Here is a 16,821-nt window from a genome sequence, read left to right on the forward strand (position 1 = left end):
TAAACCCCTTTAAGACATCTAAATAACAGCTGCCACCTAGTGGCCACTCAAGGTACATGCTGTATACAGAGCACCATACTGCACCTGGTCGCCTCAATGACTCAAGGGTGCTTTGGGGGTTGTCAGGTGGATCCTTACAAATCTCTAGAGCAGGGTTTCCCCAACCAGGGTGCCTCCGGCTGTTGCAAAACTACAACTCCCAGCATGCCCGGACAGCCTTTGGCTGTCCGGGCATGCTGGGAGTTGTAGTTTTGCAACAGCCGGAGGCACACTGGTAGGGAAACAATGCTCTCTACTTTCATGTAAAGGATTTGTAAACAATGTCGCCCATACTTCCCGTTACAGTACGTCGGTGGCTACAAGGCTTAATTACGACGACCCCCTCCCCCCCCTCTCAACTATAACCCAATTTGTGCAGGAAATGAAAAAAGCTTTTCCAGTCAGGATCCATATTGGTGGCCGGTCGCCATGCCGGGCTACAAGTCCCCATCTTGCAGTAGATCTACATCCTCGTCATCCAAAATCAGATCGGAGTGCATGACCTCCGTCTCCTCTAAGACGTCTTCTAAATCCTGAGCCACGTCGTCGTCAAAGTCTTCTTCCAAGGATTTTATCAGGCAGAAGGGATCGAAGGACATCATGTTGTCTGGGGGCAGAGTAGTCCTTACTATAGTCCTTGCGATGGTGTCGGCCATCTCCGCTGCCACCGCTGCCTTTTGTGCCTTCTGCCTCTGCTGCTCCTCCTGCTGCCTGTGGGTCTTCATGTGAGCGTTACGACTTTTGATCTTGTAGAAGACCCTAAGGGCACAGATGGTGGATACAGTTATACGCAGGCGGAGTGGGCTGTGTACGTACGTATGTGTCTACACCAGATGGAACCTTAAATGGGCGCTGTCAGAATCGAAAACTTTTTATATGTTGTACATCTTGGCAAAACACTAACCTTTCCTATATACTTCATAAAATGTTATTTCATTTTTATAAAAAAAAATCATGGATTATAAAAAAAGACCACTAGGGGTCCCCATACCATCCAGAACATAATCCTCTCCAGCTGCAGCATCATCTTTGTCCCAGCTGAAGCACAGGCTTGGACAAATTCCAGGAAGTGAGGGCGGGACTAAGGGTGCGTTCACACGGAGTAAATGAAGAGTAATTCACGCTGAAAAAATTTACGGGCGGATAAAATAAAAAATATTTCACGAAATAAAAAAAAATTCCGCCCCCAACATCGCTTTCGTGCGCAATTAGCGGGCAATTTGCACGGAAATGGCTGAAAAACCCTTCACTTCTTTCTCCCCCATGTCCGCGCGCAATTCCGCTCAAATTGCGCGCGGACATGGGGGAGAAAGAAGTGAAGGCTTTTTCAGCCATTTCCGTGCAAATTGCGCGCGAATTCTGCGCAAATTGCCCTCGAATTGCGCACGAAAGCAATGTTGGGGGCGGAATTTTTTTTTACTATTGACTTCTATTGGATTCTGCTTGCGGATTCCGCTTGAAGAATGAACATGTTCTTTCTTCAAGCGGAACGGAATTCAGCGTCGGAATTCTGCTAGCAGAATTTCCACAGTGTGAACACGACAGCAGAAATAACATTAAAGTCAATGGGCAGAGGAGATGAGCATTAATATGGAGCAGAGAATTCAAGAGGAATTACCCGAGTAAATTCCTCTTGAATTACTCGGTGTGAACGCACCCTTACACTCCTCTGTGCTCACTCCTGTCCAATCAGACTGCAGCATGAAAACAGAGAGAAAGGGTCCCCTAGAAATTAATGGAATGCGTGCTGTCTACCGGTACACGACACATGCTCCTCACTGAGTGTGCCAGGGCTCGGACCTCCCGAAATCAGCTGCTTATCCCCTATACTGTGGATAGGGGGGAAAGTTAATTTTATTGCCGGAGAACTCCTTAAAGGGGTTCTCCACTAGAAAAGATTTTTTTTTAAATCAACTGGTGACAGAAAGTTAAACAGATTTGTAAATTACTTCTATAAAAAAATCTTAATCCTTCCAGTACTTATCAGCTGCTGTATACTCCAGGGGAAGTTATTTTCTTTCTGTCTGACCACAGTGCTCTCTGCTGACACCTCTGTCCATGTCAGGAACTGTCCAGAGCAGGAAAGGTTTACTATGAGGATTTGCTTCTACTCTAAAATGGACAGAGGTGTCAGCAGAGAGCACTGTGGTCAGACAGAAAGGAAATTTAAAAAGAAAAGAACTTCCTGTGGAGCATACAGCAGCTGATAAGTACCGGAAGGATTTACATTTTTTTAATAGAAGTAATTTACAAATCTGCTTAACCCCTTCCCGCTATAGGATGTATGCATACGTCCAAGCATCCGACACGTTCGCACAATTCGACGTATGCATACATCCTAGCGATCTCCGGCACTGCCGCGGGCAGCGCAGAAGATCGGCGACGGGACCCGGCTGTTAATCACAGCCGGAGTCCCGCCGCAGCTGCCGGAGCCGCAATCGCGCCAGTCCCAGTAGCATTAACCCCCTAGATGCCGTGATCAATCCTGATCACAGCATCTATGGTGTTGACAGGGGGAGCGCTCTCCCCTTGTTGACCCACGGCGGCGCCGCGATAAGATCGCGGGACGCTGTTGGTTGCTATGGCAGCAGGAGGTCAGATCATGACCTCCTGTATGCCTGCTACGGAAGCCTGTGAGATCAAGCCAGAGGCAAAAATTTGCCAATTTTGGTACAAATAGCGGAATAAAAAAGATCAAAAGGTAGCACGAAGCACATAAATGATACCAATAAATCGTACAATAATCATACTGACCCACATAATAAATATAACTTCACTTTTACCGCACAGTGTACATCATAAAAAAAAAAAACTTTGACATTTTCCAGTTTTTCACAATATTTTGAAGTTTTTCTCAAAAAAGCTGCATGTGTCAACAAAAATGCACCAGTTATATAAAGTACAATATGTCACGAAAAAACTATCTCAGAATCGCTCTGCTCAGAAAAAGCATTCTAAAAGTTATTACCATTTAAAGAGATACATGTCAAATTAAAAAAAAAAAGAGCCTGGTCATAGAGGTAAAAAATGGGTCGGTCCTTAAGGGGTTAACTTTCTGGCACCAGTTGATTTAAAAAAAAAATATATATATATGTTTTCCAGTGGAGTACATCTTTAAAGCGGTACTCTGGTGAAAAACCTTCCTTTTTTTTTTATCAACTGGTGCCAGAAAGTTAAACAGATTTGTAAATTACTTCTATTAAAAAATCTTAATCCTTCCTGTACTTATTAGCTGCTGAATACTACAGTGGAAATTCTTTTCCGTTTGAAACACAGAGCTCTCTGCTGACATCACGAGCACAGTGCTCTCTGCTGACATCTCTGTCCATTTTAGGAACTGTCCAGGGTAAAAGGAAATCCCCATAGCAAACATATTCTGTTCTGGACAGTTCTTAAAATGGACAGAGATGTCAGCAGAGAGCACTGTGCTCGTGATGTCAGCAGAGAGCTCTATGTTTCGAAAAGAAAATAATTTCCTCTGTAGTATTCAGCAGCTAATAAGTACAGGAAGGATTAAGATTTTTTTAATAGAAGTAATTTACAAATCTGTTTAACTTTCTGGCACCAGTTGATTAAAATTTTTTATTCTTTTTCCAGTGGAGTACCCCTTTAAAGGGTTTATTAACATGGTGCAGTCAAATGGCAAATTTACTGCTGTCAACAATACAATACTGTGGCAGAAAAGCATGTTTTTTTGCAGAAATTTTGCAGCACATCTGACAATAAACAGCGATTTGACGTCACCTTGTGACTATACGTCGAAAGAATCAGCCAGTACTTACTTTCCGCAGAGTTTACATGGGAATATGGATGTGGCGTCGGTCTCTCCGCTGGTGGTGCTGTGCGCCGGGGAGCTCTTTACTGAACAGTACTCGCTCTGGGCTCCAGACTTGGCTCTTCCTGTCCCGGTAGCTGTATACACCTTGGCGGGGGTAATTGTTCCTCCATGGATACGGGCATGGCCATTCAAAGCCTGCCTAGAGCAGAATATCTGGAAACCACAACGCACAATGTCATATTACTATCCAGCAGGGACATAATGATCTCACTAGAACAGTGTTTCCCAACCAGGGTGCCTCCAGCTGTTGCAAAACTACAACTCTCAGCATGCCCGGACAGCCAACGGCTGTCCGGGCATGCTGGGAGTTGTAGTTTTGCAGCAGCTGGAGAAACACTGAATGGGAAACACTGCTCTAGAATGTTCATATAGAGATCTGATGATGAATGTCTATTATGAAGGTCTGAGTTAAGCGGGGTGCTGCTTTAAAGGGGTTATCCAGGAAAAAAACTTTTCAACTGGCTCCAGAATCAGAATCATTAATTAGGCCTAGATATATAAAACTAAACTTTATTAAATGACAGATACATTTTGACATAAAGACATATAAATATTTTCAAAAACAGTACAACATTGTGTCTTTCGACCAGATAGGGGACACAAATCACAGATAAGGTAGGGGAGGGGTAAAGGGTACAGCTGAACCCCTACTCAATAAAGAGCCCTACCTAGTCTAATACCCTTGCCCTCACTAGTCAATAAGTGTGGACAGGGGTTGGATAATATGAACATTCCTTTATAGAGAAGTCATCAACAAAACAAGTTTGTATAGCATCTCGTGCTCCCTTTCCAACGCGTTTCTCCCTTAGCTAATGACTAGGGTTCATCAGGGAATGGAGGAGAAAAAATGAAATCATATAAATATCAAGAATTGCAGATGATGTACCGTAGTAGAGTAAAATCAAATAATGCTAAGGCACAGTTGAGTGAGTCACGACTGTCAAAAGATAATAACAGTCAAACACACGAGCTGAGTAATGAGATTTGTAAATTACTTCTATTAAAAAATCTTAATCCTTCCAATAATTATCAGCTGCTGAAGTTGAGTTGTTGTTTTCTGTCTGGCAACAGTGCTCACTGCTGACATCTCTGCTTGTCTCTGGTACTGCACAGAGTAGAAGAGGTTTGTTATGGGGATTTGCTTCTACTCCGGACAGTTCCCGAGACACGTGTCATCAGAGAGCACTTAGACAGAAAAGAACAACTCAACTTCAGCAGCTCATAAGTACTGAAAGGATTGAGATTTTTTAATAGAAGTAATTTACAAATCTGTTTAACTTTCTGGAGCCAGTATATATATATATATATATATATATATATATATATATATAAGTTTTTTCCTGGATAACCCCTTTAATGTCACTTAAATGTTACTTACAGCGCCGCAGTTTCCCATTTCGCACACAAAGCTCCCAGCTGGCGGACCGGGGTTCGCAGTGACAGAAGTGTCGCCCTCTCCTGGGTGGAGTAACTCTGGGGTCTTGTGTACGGGTTCATAGTCTACTTCATACTTTCTGTGGTCAGCTCCTTCCTCCTCATCCACATCATCCACACTGGTCTAGGAAATAAATGATAATGCTCAGTGCGAAGCCTCTGATATAAGAAGCTGAAACTTGTACACGTGTGGAAAAGTTTTTTCCCAAAATATCCTTGGTAAAATGAGGGTGCATGTGTGTGCATGTGTATACCCCGATTCACAGTTTCTGACCCCGCAGAAGCCCCCAGGAAAGGCAGGGGGAGAGAGGCCGTCGCTGCCCACTTCTCTCACCCTGCCTTTCCTGGGGTCTAGAGCCCTGCTGCCGCCGCTTCTCTCCCCCTGCCTATCGGCGCCGCTTCTCTCCCCTGGCTATCGGCGCCGCTTCTCTCCCCCTGGCTATAGGCGCCGCTTCTCTCCCCCTGGCTATAGGCGCCGCTTCTCTCCCCCTGGCTATAGGCGCCGCTTCTCTCCCCCTGGCTATCGGCACCGCTGCCCCATTGCCTCCCCCATCCCCCCCCCCAGTTTTATAATTACCTGTTGCCGGGGTCGGGTCCGCGCTGCTTCTGGCTCCGGTGTGGCGTCCCCTGCGTCGTTGCTATGCGCTGCGCTACGCAATGATGAGTGACATCTTCAACGTGACGTCACTCATCATTGCGTAGCGCAGCGCATAGCAACGACGCAGGGAACGCCACACCGGAGCCAGAAGCAGCGCGGACCCGACCCCGGCAACAGGTAATTATACAACCGGGGGGATGGGGGAGGCAATGGGGCAGCAGCGCCGGCAGTCTCTAGACCCCAGGAAATGCAGGGGCAGAGAATCGGGCAGCGACGGCAGGTCTCTGGACCTGCAAAAGCTGCTGCAGTTCATTGATTTAAAATGCCCGCTTTCAATCATTGAACTGCAGAGGCTTATCGGTGTATAACACGCACATAGACTTTAGGCAAAAAAATGTATACGTCGATAAATACGGTAACATTAACATTAATGTAGTAGCATTGTTTCATGATGCAGAACAAGAACAGTTGTTAAAGAGAGTGTTAAAGGGGTATTCCAGGCAAAAACATTTTATCCCCTATCCAAAGGTTAGGGTATAAGGTGTCTGATCGCGGGGGGCCCGCTGCTGAGACCCCCTACGATCTCCCTGCAGCACCTGCATTCTATGCGGGGACTGCGTCTCTAGTTTGGGAAACCTCCGGGTGTCCGGGACTGGGGGCATGAATGGAGGGGGTGTGGCGTGACGTCCCGTCCCCAGTCCTGGAGACCCGGAGGTTTCCAAAACTAGAGACGCAGTCCCCGCATAGAATGCAGGTGCTGCAGGGAGATCGCAGGGGGTCTCAGCAGCGGGCCCCCCGCGATCAGACACCTTATACCCTAACCTTTGGATAGGCATAAAATTTATTTGCCCGGAATACCCCTTTAATGTCCTTTTCTGTGGACGTATGCACTTTCTGTAAGCCAGGTTGGACCTTCAATACATATGCGACTTTTAAATGGAGATGCAAATTTTTTTCTTTATAAATAGCGACTATCGCATTTGATAAATACATGACCACTGCAAAGTTAAAAAAAAAAAAAAATACTACGTGAGCAGATTTCAGAAATGCGCTTTGGAATAAGCAAAAATCAAAAAAGTTGAAGCATGTATAGAAATGGAGCTTGAGAAATCTCCTTCTTAATCAATGTGCCCAGGCTGCATAATAGAACAAAAAAAAAGCTACTACTTACCTCCCTAGTCTCTGCCGTGTTGCACTTTAAGATGCTGCAGGTGACAAGCCACATCCGCCTCTCACTGACATTGTTGTTAGTCGAATGGCGATGCCATGTGCGGCCGGCAGCTCTTAGAAAGGCGGCATGGTGGAGACTAGGCGCCGATACTGGTGGCTACAATGGAGCCTGGGCACATTGATTAAAGGGGTACTCCGGTGGAAAACATTTTTTTTTTATAATCAACTGGTGCCAGAAAGTTAAACAGATTTGTAAATAATTTCTATAAAAAAATCTTTATCCTTCCAAAATTTATTAGCGGCTGTATATTACAGAGAACGTTCTTTTGTTTTTGGATTTCTTTTTTTTCTGTCTACAGTGCTCTCTGCTGACACCTCTGTCTCTATCAGGAACTGTCCAGAGCAGCATAGGTTTACTATGGGGATTTGCTCCTGTTCTGGAAAGTTCCTGATATGGACAGAGGTGTCAGCAGAGAGCACTGTGGTCAGACAGAAAAAAAAGAGAAATCCAAAAATAAAATAACTTTCTTTGTAGTATATAGCAGCTAATAAATACAGGAAGGATAAAGATTTTTATTATAGAAGTAATTTAAAAATTGGTTCAACTTTCTGGAGCCAGTTGATTAAAAAAAGAAAAAAATGTCTTACACCGGAGTACCCCTTTAAATAAATACTTTCAGTGGACAACCCCTATAAACCACGTGTGCAATGTCAGGTGCTTTCTTGTTGCATTCAATGGAATTCTTAGTGAAAAAAGAGTAAAATTGACATTTTTTTAAGTGTAAAATGTAGGTTTTAAAGGGGTACTCCGGTGGAATTTTTTTATTTTTTTTTTTAATCAACTGGATTAAAAAAAGTTAAACAGATTTGTAATTGACTTCTATTAAAAAATCTAAATCCTTCCAGTACTTATTAGCTACTGAATACTACAGAGGAAATTCTTTTCTTTTTGGAACACAGAGCTCTCTGCTGACATCACGAGCACAGTGCTCTCTGCTGACATCTCTGTCCGTTTTAAGAACTGTAGGAGAAAATCTCCATAGCAAACATATGCTGCTCTGGTCAGTGTCTAAAATGTCAGCAGAGAGCTCTGTGTTCCAAAAAGAAAAGAATTTCCTATGTAGTATTCAGCAGCTAATAAGTACTGGAAGGATTAAGATTTTTTTTATAGAAGTCATTTACAAATCTGTTTAACTTTCTGGCACCAGTTGATTTAAAAAAAAAAAAAAAAAAAAATACGTTTTTTGGACCGGGGTTTTTTCCGTTTTTGCACTTTCGTTTTTTGCTCCTTGCCTTCAAAAAATCATAACTCTTTCAATTTTGCACCTAAAAATCCATATGATGGCTTATTTTTTGCGCCACCAATTGTACTTTGTAATGACATCAGTCATTTTACCCAAAAATCTACGGTGAAATGGAAAAAAAAATCATTGTGAGACAAAATTGAAAAAAAAAAACGCTGTTTTGTAACTTTTGGGGGCTTCCGTTTCTACGTAGTACATTTTTCGGCAAAAATGACACCTGATATGTATTCTGTAGGTCCATACGATTAAAATGATCCCCTACTTATATAGGTTTGATTTTGTCGTACTTCTGGAAAAAATCATAACTACATGCAGGAAAATTAATACGTTTAAAATTGTCATTTTCTGACCCCTATAACATTTTTATTTTTCCGTGTATGGGGCGGTATGAGGGCTCATTTTTTTGCGCCATGATCTGAAGTTTTTAACGGTACCATTTTTGCATCGATAGGACTTATTGATCGCTTTTGATTCATTTTTACATGATATAAAAAGTGACCAAAAATGCACTATTTTGGACTTTGGAATTTTTTTGTGCGCACGCCATTGACCGAGCGGTTTAATTAATGATATATTTTTATAATTCGGACATTTCCGCACGCGGCGATACCATATATGTTTATTTTTATTTCCACTGTGTTTTTTTTTTATGGGAAAAGGGGGGTGATTCAAACTTTTAATAGGGAAGGGGTTAAATGATCTTTATTCACTTTTTTTTGCAGTGTTATAGCTCCCATAGAGACCTATACCACTGCACACACTGATCATTGTTATCCCATAGGGACCTATAACACTGCACACACTGATCTTCTATGTTGATCACTGGTTTCTCATAAGAAACCAGTGATCAATGATTCTGCCGCATGACTGCTCATGCCTGGATCTCAGACACTGAGCAGTCATTCGGCGATCGGACAGAGAGGAGGCAGGAAGGGGCCCTCCCGCTGTCCTGTCAGCTGTTCGGGATGCCGCGATTTCACCGCGGCTATCCCGAACAGCCCACTGAGCTATCCGGCACTTTTTACTTTCACTTTTAGCCGCGTGGCTCAGCTTTGAGCACGCGGCTAAAGGGTTAATAGCACGCGGCACCACGGTCAGTGCCACGCGCTATTAGCGGCAGGTCCCGGCTTCACTATGACGCCAGGCCCGCCGTGATATGATGCGGGGTCACCGTGGGACCCCACGTTATATCACGGGAGCGCGACCAAGGACGTACTCATACGTCCTTGGTCCTTAAGAGGTTCAACCTCAATATATTGCAAAAATTACACATGAATATAGCCTTAGGCCTCCTGCACACAATAGATCCGCGAGCCATGTGTATGTTAGTGCTTAGAGACCATAAGGCTCCATAGAACAGGGATGTCCAGTATCTGTGTGCTGCCGTACAGCAGTGTTATCCAGACAGTGCTTCTCCAGCTGTTGCAAAACTACAACTCCCAGCATGCCCGGACAGCCATTGGCTGTCCGGGCATGCTGGGAGTTGTAGTTTTGCAACAGACGGAGACACGCTGTTTGGAAAACACTGCTGTACGGGCACTACTGCCCCGGGGGTCTTACCCTGGTGTGAATGTATATTAATTACGTGATACAATTACAACTCCCAGAGTCAGGTCAATATGACCCATCATAGGAGAAGGATTTTTGCACACGTCACACTTACCGTATCGTCCTCATGGAGTTCAACGAGCCGCGTCCTGTGCCGGCGGCCCATGTGCAGAATCTTCTTCCAGGTGTAATAGTATTCCACGCACTGCGACACCGTCTTTGTCTTGATCTAAAAAAAACAACATGCAACTCATTAGGATTCCAGATTGGCCACGCGGAATTCCGCATAAATTTATTGCTCATTAACTTTAAAGGGGTTATCCAGGAAAAAACTTTTTTTTATATATCAACTGGCTCCAGAAAGTTAAACAGATTTGTAAATTACTTCTATTAAAAATCTTAATCCTTTCAGTACTTAGAGCTGCTGAAGTTGAGTTGTTCTGTTCTGTCTAAGTGCTCTCTGATGACACCTGTCTCGGGAACTGTCCAGAATAGAAGCAAATCCCCATAGCAAACCTCTTCTACTCTGTGCAGTTCCCGAGACAGACAGAGATGTCAGCAGAGAGCACTGTTGCCAGATAGAAAAGAACAACTCAACTTCAGCAGCTGATAATTATTGGAAGGATTAAGATTTTTTAATAGAAGTAATGTACAAATCTGTTGAATTTTCTGGAGCCAGTTGATATATAAAACATTTTTTTTTCCTGGAATACCCCTTTAATAGGATTACGCAATGTCATTCACACAGCAGAATTTTGGTATGTGGAATTCCGCTGCTGAAATTCTGCATTTCGCGCTTTGGAAAAATATAAGTCTGGTCTTATATTTTTCCGGACTTCGGCTGCGGAATCCCATTGAAGTCAATCGGGCTTGGTTTCTGCAGAATTGGTGCGGAATTCACGAAGAATTCATGCGGAATCCGCACAAACTATCACTGTTATATTAAATAAAATCTATCTTTTGGACTCATTTACACGAGAAGATTTTTTTTCAAACTCGCAGGGGATCTGTGAGTTTGAAAAGGGGCGGGGTCTCCGTTCGCTACCCGCAGCAGATTTTTGCCAGCAGAATCTCCGCTGCTGAAAATCCGCAGCAGACCCTATTGACTTCAATGCGGTCTGCTGTGGATTTTCAACAGCAGAGATTCCTCTGTTTCTGCATGGAATTCTGCATGAAAATTCTGCATGAATTTATAGCTACTGCACTTCAATGGGATTCCGCTGTCCCATTCACACAGCAGAATATCTGCTGCAGGAATTCCATTAAAGTGAATGGGCAATTAATTTCTGCGGAATTTACAGCAGAATTTTCATGCAGAATTTCATGCAGAAACTCTGCCATATGAACATAGCCTAAATATAATTTTTTTAAAGGGACGGCCTCAATCATTGTATAGTAAAAAGTTGTACAACTATCCATTATACCTTATGTATCAATTATTTGGAGTTTTCAAGATCTCTGCTTCTAATCATTGAATTGAAAACCATTTACTTCCAGTGGATGATAATGTATCCTGGTCCTGTTATGGGTGCACAGGCACTTGAGGGATTACAAGAAAAATCTATAGGCTATGTTCACATGGTGGACATTCTACAGAAAGCGGAAATGCCGCTCGGAAATGCGCAGTCTCATAGACGGCAATGCATTTCTAAGTGGACTCCACAGAAAGAATAGACAAGTCATTTGAATTTCCGGAATTCTGCTGTGTGAACGGTACAGTAGAATCAATTGGACTCTTCTAATGCCGCATTCCGCAAGGAAATTGCATTGTGTGAACATAGCCTAAAAGTAGGTGCACACATGTCAAAGGTCTACCCACTACACTTGTGTATACCCCAATATTTCCATTACATGTGCACTTACCTTAAAGGGGTACTCCACTGCCCCAGCATTCGGAACATTTTGTTCCGAGAGCTGGGTGTTGGCTGCGGGGGTCGTGACATCATGGCCACTCCCCCTCGGGATGTCACAAGGTGCATTGCTGTGACATCACAAGGGGCGTGTCTGTGATGTCACAACCCCCACAGCCGGCACCAAAATGTTCCAAACGATGGGGCAGGGGAGTATCCCTTTAAGTGTACATTCATATGGGTGGATCACAAGTGAGTTTCCTGCAGCGGGTTTGGGCTCATTCACACGCATAGAAGAATTTTCTACTAGTTTTTTATTTTTTAGTAAATGTTATAATGCCTTTAAAGGAAAACTGTCACGTTTTGTCCCGCACTATCCACGGGTACCTGTGGATAGTGCGGGTGACGCTGAACATTTTGAGTCCTACCTTACCCGGATCCGCTGCGCCAATCGCCCGTTATAGCTGGTTTTCAGTGTATTCAAATTAGCTGCTAACTGGCACGGGCGGGGTTACTGCCTTCAACTGGCACTGTGACGTAACCGCCACCCGGCCCGCAGCACCACTGGCTAATGAATATTCATACGTTGTCTTACACTCTCTGTCTCATCTTGGCCGAGTCCTGGACGATACTGCGCATGCACCCTTACTCCAGCGCTGCTCCGGACAAATGAAGCAATGCTGAAGACCGCTTCCGGGTATTGTAGGAAATCCCGCGCATGCGCAGTATCGTCCAGGACTCGGCTGAGATGAGACAGAGAGTGTAAGACAACGTATGAATATTCATTAGCCAGCGGTGCTGCGGGCCGGGCGGCGGTTACGTCACAGTGCCAGTTGAAGGCAGTAACCCCGCCCGTGCCAGTTAGCAGCTAATTTGAATATACCGAAAACCAGCTATAACGGGCGAACAGCGCAGCGGATCCGGGCAAGGTAGGACTCAAAATGTTCAGCGTCTCCCGCACTATCCACAGGTACCCGTGGATAGTGCAGGACAAAACATATGACAGTTTTCCTTTAACCTTAAGGATATTGAAATATTTCAGACACGTTTTTGACATTTAAGAGAGAGTTAAATGGAAAGAAAAAATAGGCCCATACCCGGAGGATGCTACATGAAAAAGAGCGCTACAAGCCAAAAATACATTGTCTAATGTAACTTTACTATTTATATAGTAAATGGATTTTCATTCACTGGCAAAGTAAACGACAAAGATTCCTACTCAGTAACAGCAGGCAGAGATGTTGAAAATCATAAAAAAATGATACAGAAATATATTTGCATAAACCAGAATATCACTTTTCCCTATGGCCAGGCAGACCATTGTTTTCCAACCAGTGTGCCTCCAACCTTCAGCTGTGCGGGCATGCTGGGAGTTGTAGTTTTGCAACAGCTGGAGGCACCCTGGTTGGGAAACACTGCTGTAGCTGTCTCCTATAGACAGGGTATCAGGTGTCCCATCATTTGGCACTACTTCCTCATGTCTATCCGTCGCGGCATCATAAGACTTGTTCTTGGATTCTGTTGGGAGGAAATGAGACTGATGGCCATCTCTGCTCCGGGGGTGAACGCGACATTTATCACCGCACTTTATCCCTCTGATAGTCGTCCCCAGCGAGGAGCTATCACCTGTCCGTACATCTAATGACCTCTAACCTCTGTGAACTCTTCCTGACACCTTTGGTATCGCCGTAAAATGTCCAGCATAATGAACAAAATATTATAAATGTAAATTGAAGGAAAAAAAACTCACAATTTTGCTACTTTTGTCAGGTTTTGTTTTTACGCAGCGCAATTAAAGCAGAACTGACACATTGGGGGAGATTTATCAAAACCTGTGAAGAAGAAAAGTCAACCAGTTGCCCCTAGCAACCAATCAGATCGCTGCTTTCATTTTTGAAAAGGCCTTTTCAAAGAAGAAAGAAGCATATTGAATGGTTGCTAGGGGCAACTGGCCCATCTTTCGTCTGCATGGATTTTGATAAATCTCCCCCATTATCTTTATTCTGTAGGTCCATACAATTATAATGATACACAATTTATATAGATTTTGTTTCATTTTACTACTTTTCAATTATTTTTTTTTTTTTAAGAAGAAAATTAGTATGCTTAAAATTACCCTGTCCTGGCCCCTATAACCTTTATATATATATATATATATATATATATATATATATATATATATATATATAATTTATTTATTTTTTTTTTTATATATATTTTGTATAAGCAGCTGTTTGTGTGCTCTTTTTTTGTACCATGATCTGTAGTTTTTCTCTGTATCAATAGGAATTCTGGAGTTTGGTATTTTTTTTAGGTTTACGCCACTAACGTTCATGAACATTATATTTTAATAGTGAACGCGACATTTATCACTGCACGCCACGTCCCACCCACTCAATACAAGTCTATGGGAGGGGGGTGACGATCGTCATGCCCCCTCCCATAGACTTGTATTAAGGGGGCGGGGCTGTGATGTCACAATGCTCTGTCCCCTGCATCGCCCCATCACTAAGCACAGAGCCAGTTTTCTCTGTAGTGATGACGGCGGGGTGCCGCTGCAGAGATTGCGGGGGGTCCCCAGCAGCAGCACCCTCGCGATCAGACATCTTATCCCCTATCCTTTGGATAGGGGATAAGATGTCTGGGGCGGAGTACCCCTTTAACCCTTCCAGTACTTATCAGCTGCTGTATACTACAGAGGAAGTTGAATTGTCCTTTCTGTCTGACCACAGTGCTCTCTGTTGACACCTCTGTCCATGTCAGGAACTGTCCAGAGGTGTCAGCAGAGAGCACTGTGATCAGACGGGAAAGAACTACATAACTTCCTGTGGAGCATACAGCAGCTGATAAGTACTGGAAGGATTAAGATTTTTTAATAGAAGTAATTTACAAATCTGTTTAACTTTCTGGCACCAGTTGATTTGAAATGTAAACTTTAAACTGCTTGACATAAATATACATCATTTCGCATCAACGTATTCCCACCCATGACGTATAAATATGTCATAGGTCGGGAATAGGTTATAATGTATAAGAGGAAGCTGCTTAAATGTTTTACCATCTTTTGCACATGGAAGAAATCTTTATTGCAGGTGTTTATTGCTTTGTTGAAGCTCTTCTTCTCATTGTTGGTCCAGTAGTCTGATCCTAGAAGAAGGAATATGAATAGAGTTATAGAAAATGTGACAAATATACCATCCTGTGACTATTCAGCTTTTGGAGAACTACAATTCCCAGCATGCTCCTAGGTTGGAGTCTATAGCTGTGTTGCATCCCGTATTAAATTCCTTCTTTCTATCAGGTTTCTACCAGTATTTTGCCATATACTTTTATGTCTTTCATTAGCTGGTAACTTCTCTGTTGCTGATCATTAGCACTTCAACATGTTATGGGAGTGTTTTCCAACCAGGGTGCATCCAGCTGTTGCAAAACTACAACTCCCAGCATGCCCAGACAGCCGTTGGCTGTCCGGGCATGCTGGGGGTTGTAGTTTTGCAACAGCTGGAGGCACACTCAATGGGAAACACTGCTCTAGAATGTTCAGATAGAGATCTGATTATCTGATGTAGTTTTGCAACAGCTGGAGACACACTGTGTGTAAAAACACTGCATTTATGAATTTAGTCTGGAAAAACAACCTATTTAAATATACGTCTTAAAGGGGTACGCCACTGGCCAGCATTCAGAACATTAAGTTCCGAACGCTGTGTGCGCGTTGCGGGGGTCGGCCACGCCCCTCACAATGCCAGACCACGCCCCCTCAATGCAAGTCTATTGGAAGGATGGCCGCCTCGCCCGCTCCTATAGACCTGCATTAAGGGGGCGTGGCCTGATGGCAGGAGGGGGCATGGCCGACCCCTGCAATGCGCACACAGCGTTCGGAACTAAATGTTCTGAATGCTGGCCAGTGGAGTACCCCTTTAAGTAAATCAAGTCCCTTGAGTCTATTTTTAACCCCTTAGTGACAGTCCTAACTTTCTTCCCTATGTGCAGCTGTATGAGACCTTGTATTTTGCATGACAAGTTGTAGTTTTTATAGGAACCATTTTTGGGGTAAATATATTCCAGTGTTTCCCAACCAGGGTGCCTCCAGCTGTTGAAAAACTACACCGCCCAGCATGCCTGGTCAGCCAAAAGCTGGTTGGGAAACTCTGATATATTCTATGAAATCATTTGTTACAATGTCTGAAAAAATGTCAGTGCTGAGGGGTTGATTGGTGTTGTGGGGGCACATTAGTGTACATTGCAATCCACGGGGTTATAGAATTAGAGCTCACTGCTTTCCATAAGGAGTAGGGTGGGCATAGAATCAGTACACATTGCTGTCCACAGGGGGGCGTTTTATGGGTCCTACCTACAGGGGGCAAACATTATATACAAAGGGGGGGGGGGGGGTGCAGGGTGTGCGTTATGGTACTAAAAAAAATTAATTTGGTATGCCCAGAGCTTAAAGGGGTAAATTTGCGTGGAAAACATTTTTTTTTTTTTAAATCAACTGGTGCCAGAAAGTTAAGAAGATTTGTAAATTTCTTCTATTTAAAAATCTTAATCCTTCCAGTACTTTTTAGGGGCTGTATACTACAGAGGAAATGCTTATCTTTTTAGATTTCTCTGATGTCATGACCACAGTGCTCTCTGCTGACCTCTGCTGTCCATTTTAGGAACCGTCCAGAGCAGCATGAGGATTTTCTCCTGCTCTGGACAGTTCTTAAAATGGACAGCAGAGGTCAGCAGAGAGCATTGTGGTCATGACATCAGAGAAATCTAAAAAGATAAGCATTTCCTCTATAGTATATTTAGCCCCTAAAAAGTACTGGAAGGATTAAGATTTTTTAGAGTAAGTAATTTACAATATATATTTATAGAAGTAATTTACAAATCTGTTTTCCGCGGGAGTACCCCTTTAAAAAGATCGGAAAACACTGAAGTAGAGTTAGGCTATGTTCACACGTCGGAATGTCCGCACGGAAAATCTCTGTGCTGACATTCCGGACACTGCGGGGCGCCGGCATAATCCGCCGGTGCTAGGACCTTTCGATA

General features: G+C 43.5%; 1 protein-coding gene across 6 annotated transcripts in view; it reads right to left on the minus strand.

Annotated features, from left to right (window-relative positions):
• TRERF1 (transcriptional regulating factor 1) overlaps positions 1 to 16,821 on the minus strand; it is a 221,414-nt gene continuing 204,593 nt past the window's right edge. For all 6 annotated transcript variants that reach the window (XM_056568199.1, XM_056568193.1, XM_056568195.1 and 3 more), the window contains 5 exons: positions 14,840 to 14,928; positions 10,047 to 10,160; positions 5,256 to 5,435; positions 3,822 to 4,030; positions 1 to 798 (listed from right to left, as the gene is read on the minus strand). In XM_056568199.1, the coding sequence (XP_056424174.1) occupies positions 477 to 798; positions 3,822 to 4,030; positions 5,256 to 5,435; positions 10,047 to 10,160; positions 14,840 to 14,928 (914 nt within the window). In that variant the 3' untranslated portion in view covers positions 1 to 476. The remainder of the gene's footprint in view (positions 799 to 3,821; positions 4,031 to 5,255; positions 5,436 to 10,046; positions 10,161 to 14,839; positions 14,929 to 16,821) is intronic.

The sequence above is a fragment of the Hyla sarda genome, chromosome 3 (assembly GCF_029499605.1).
Source record: "Hyla sarda isolate aHylSar1 chromosome 3, aHylSar1.hap1, whole genome shotgun sequence".
NCBI lineage: Eukaryota > Metazoa > Chordata > Amphibia > Anura > Hylidae > Hyla > Hyla sarda.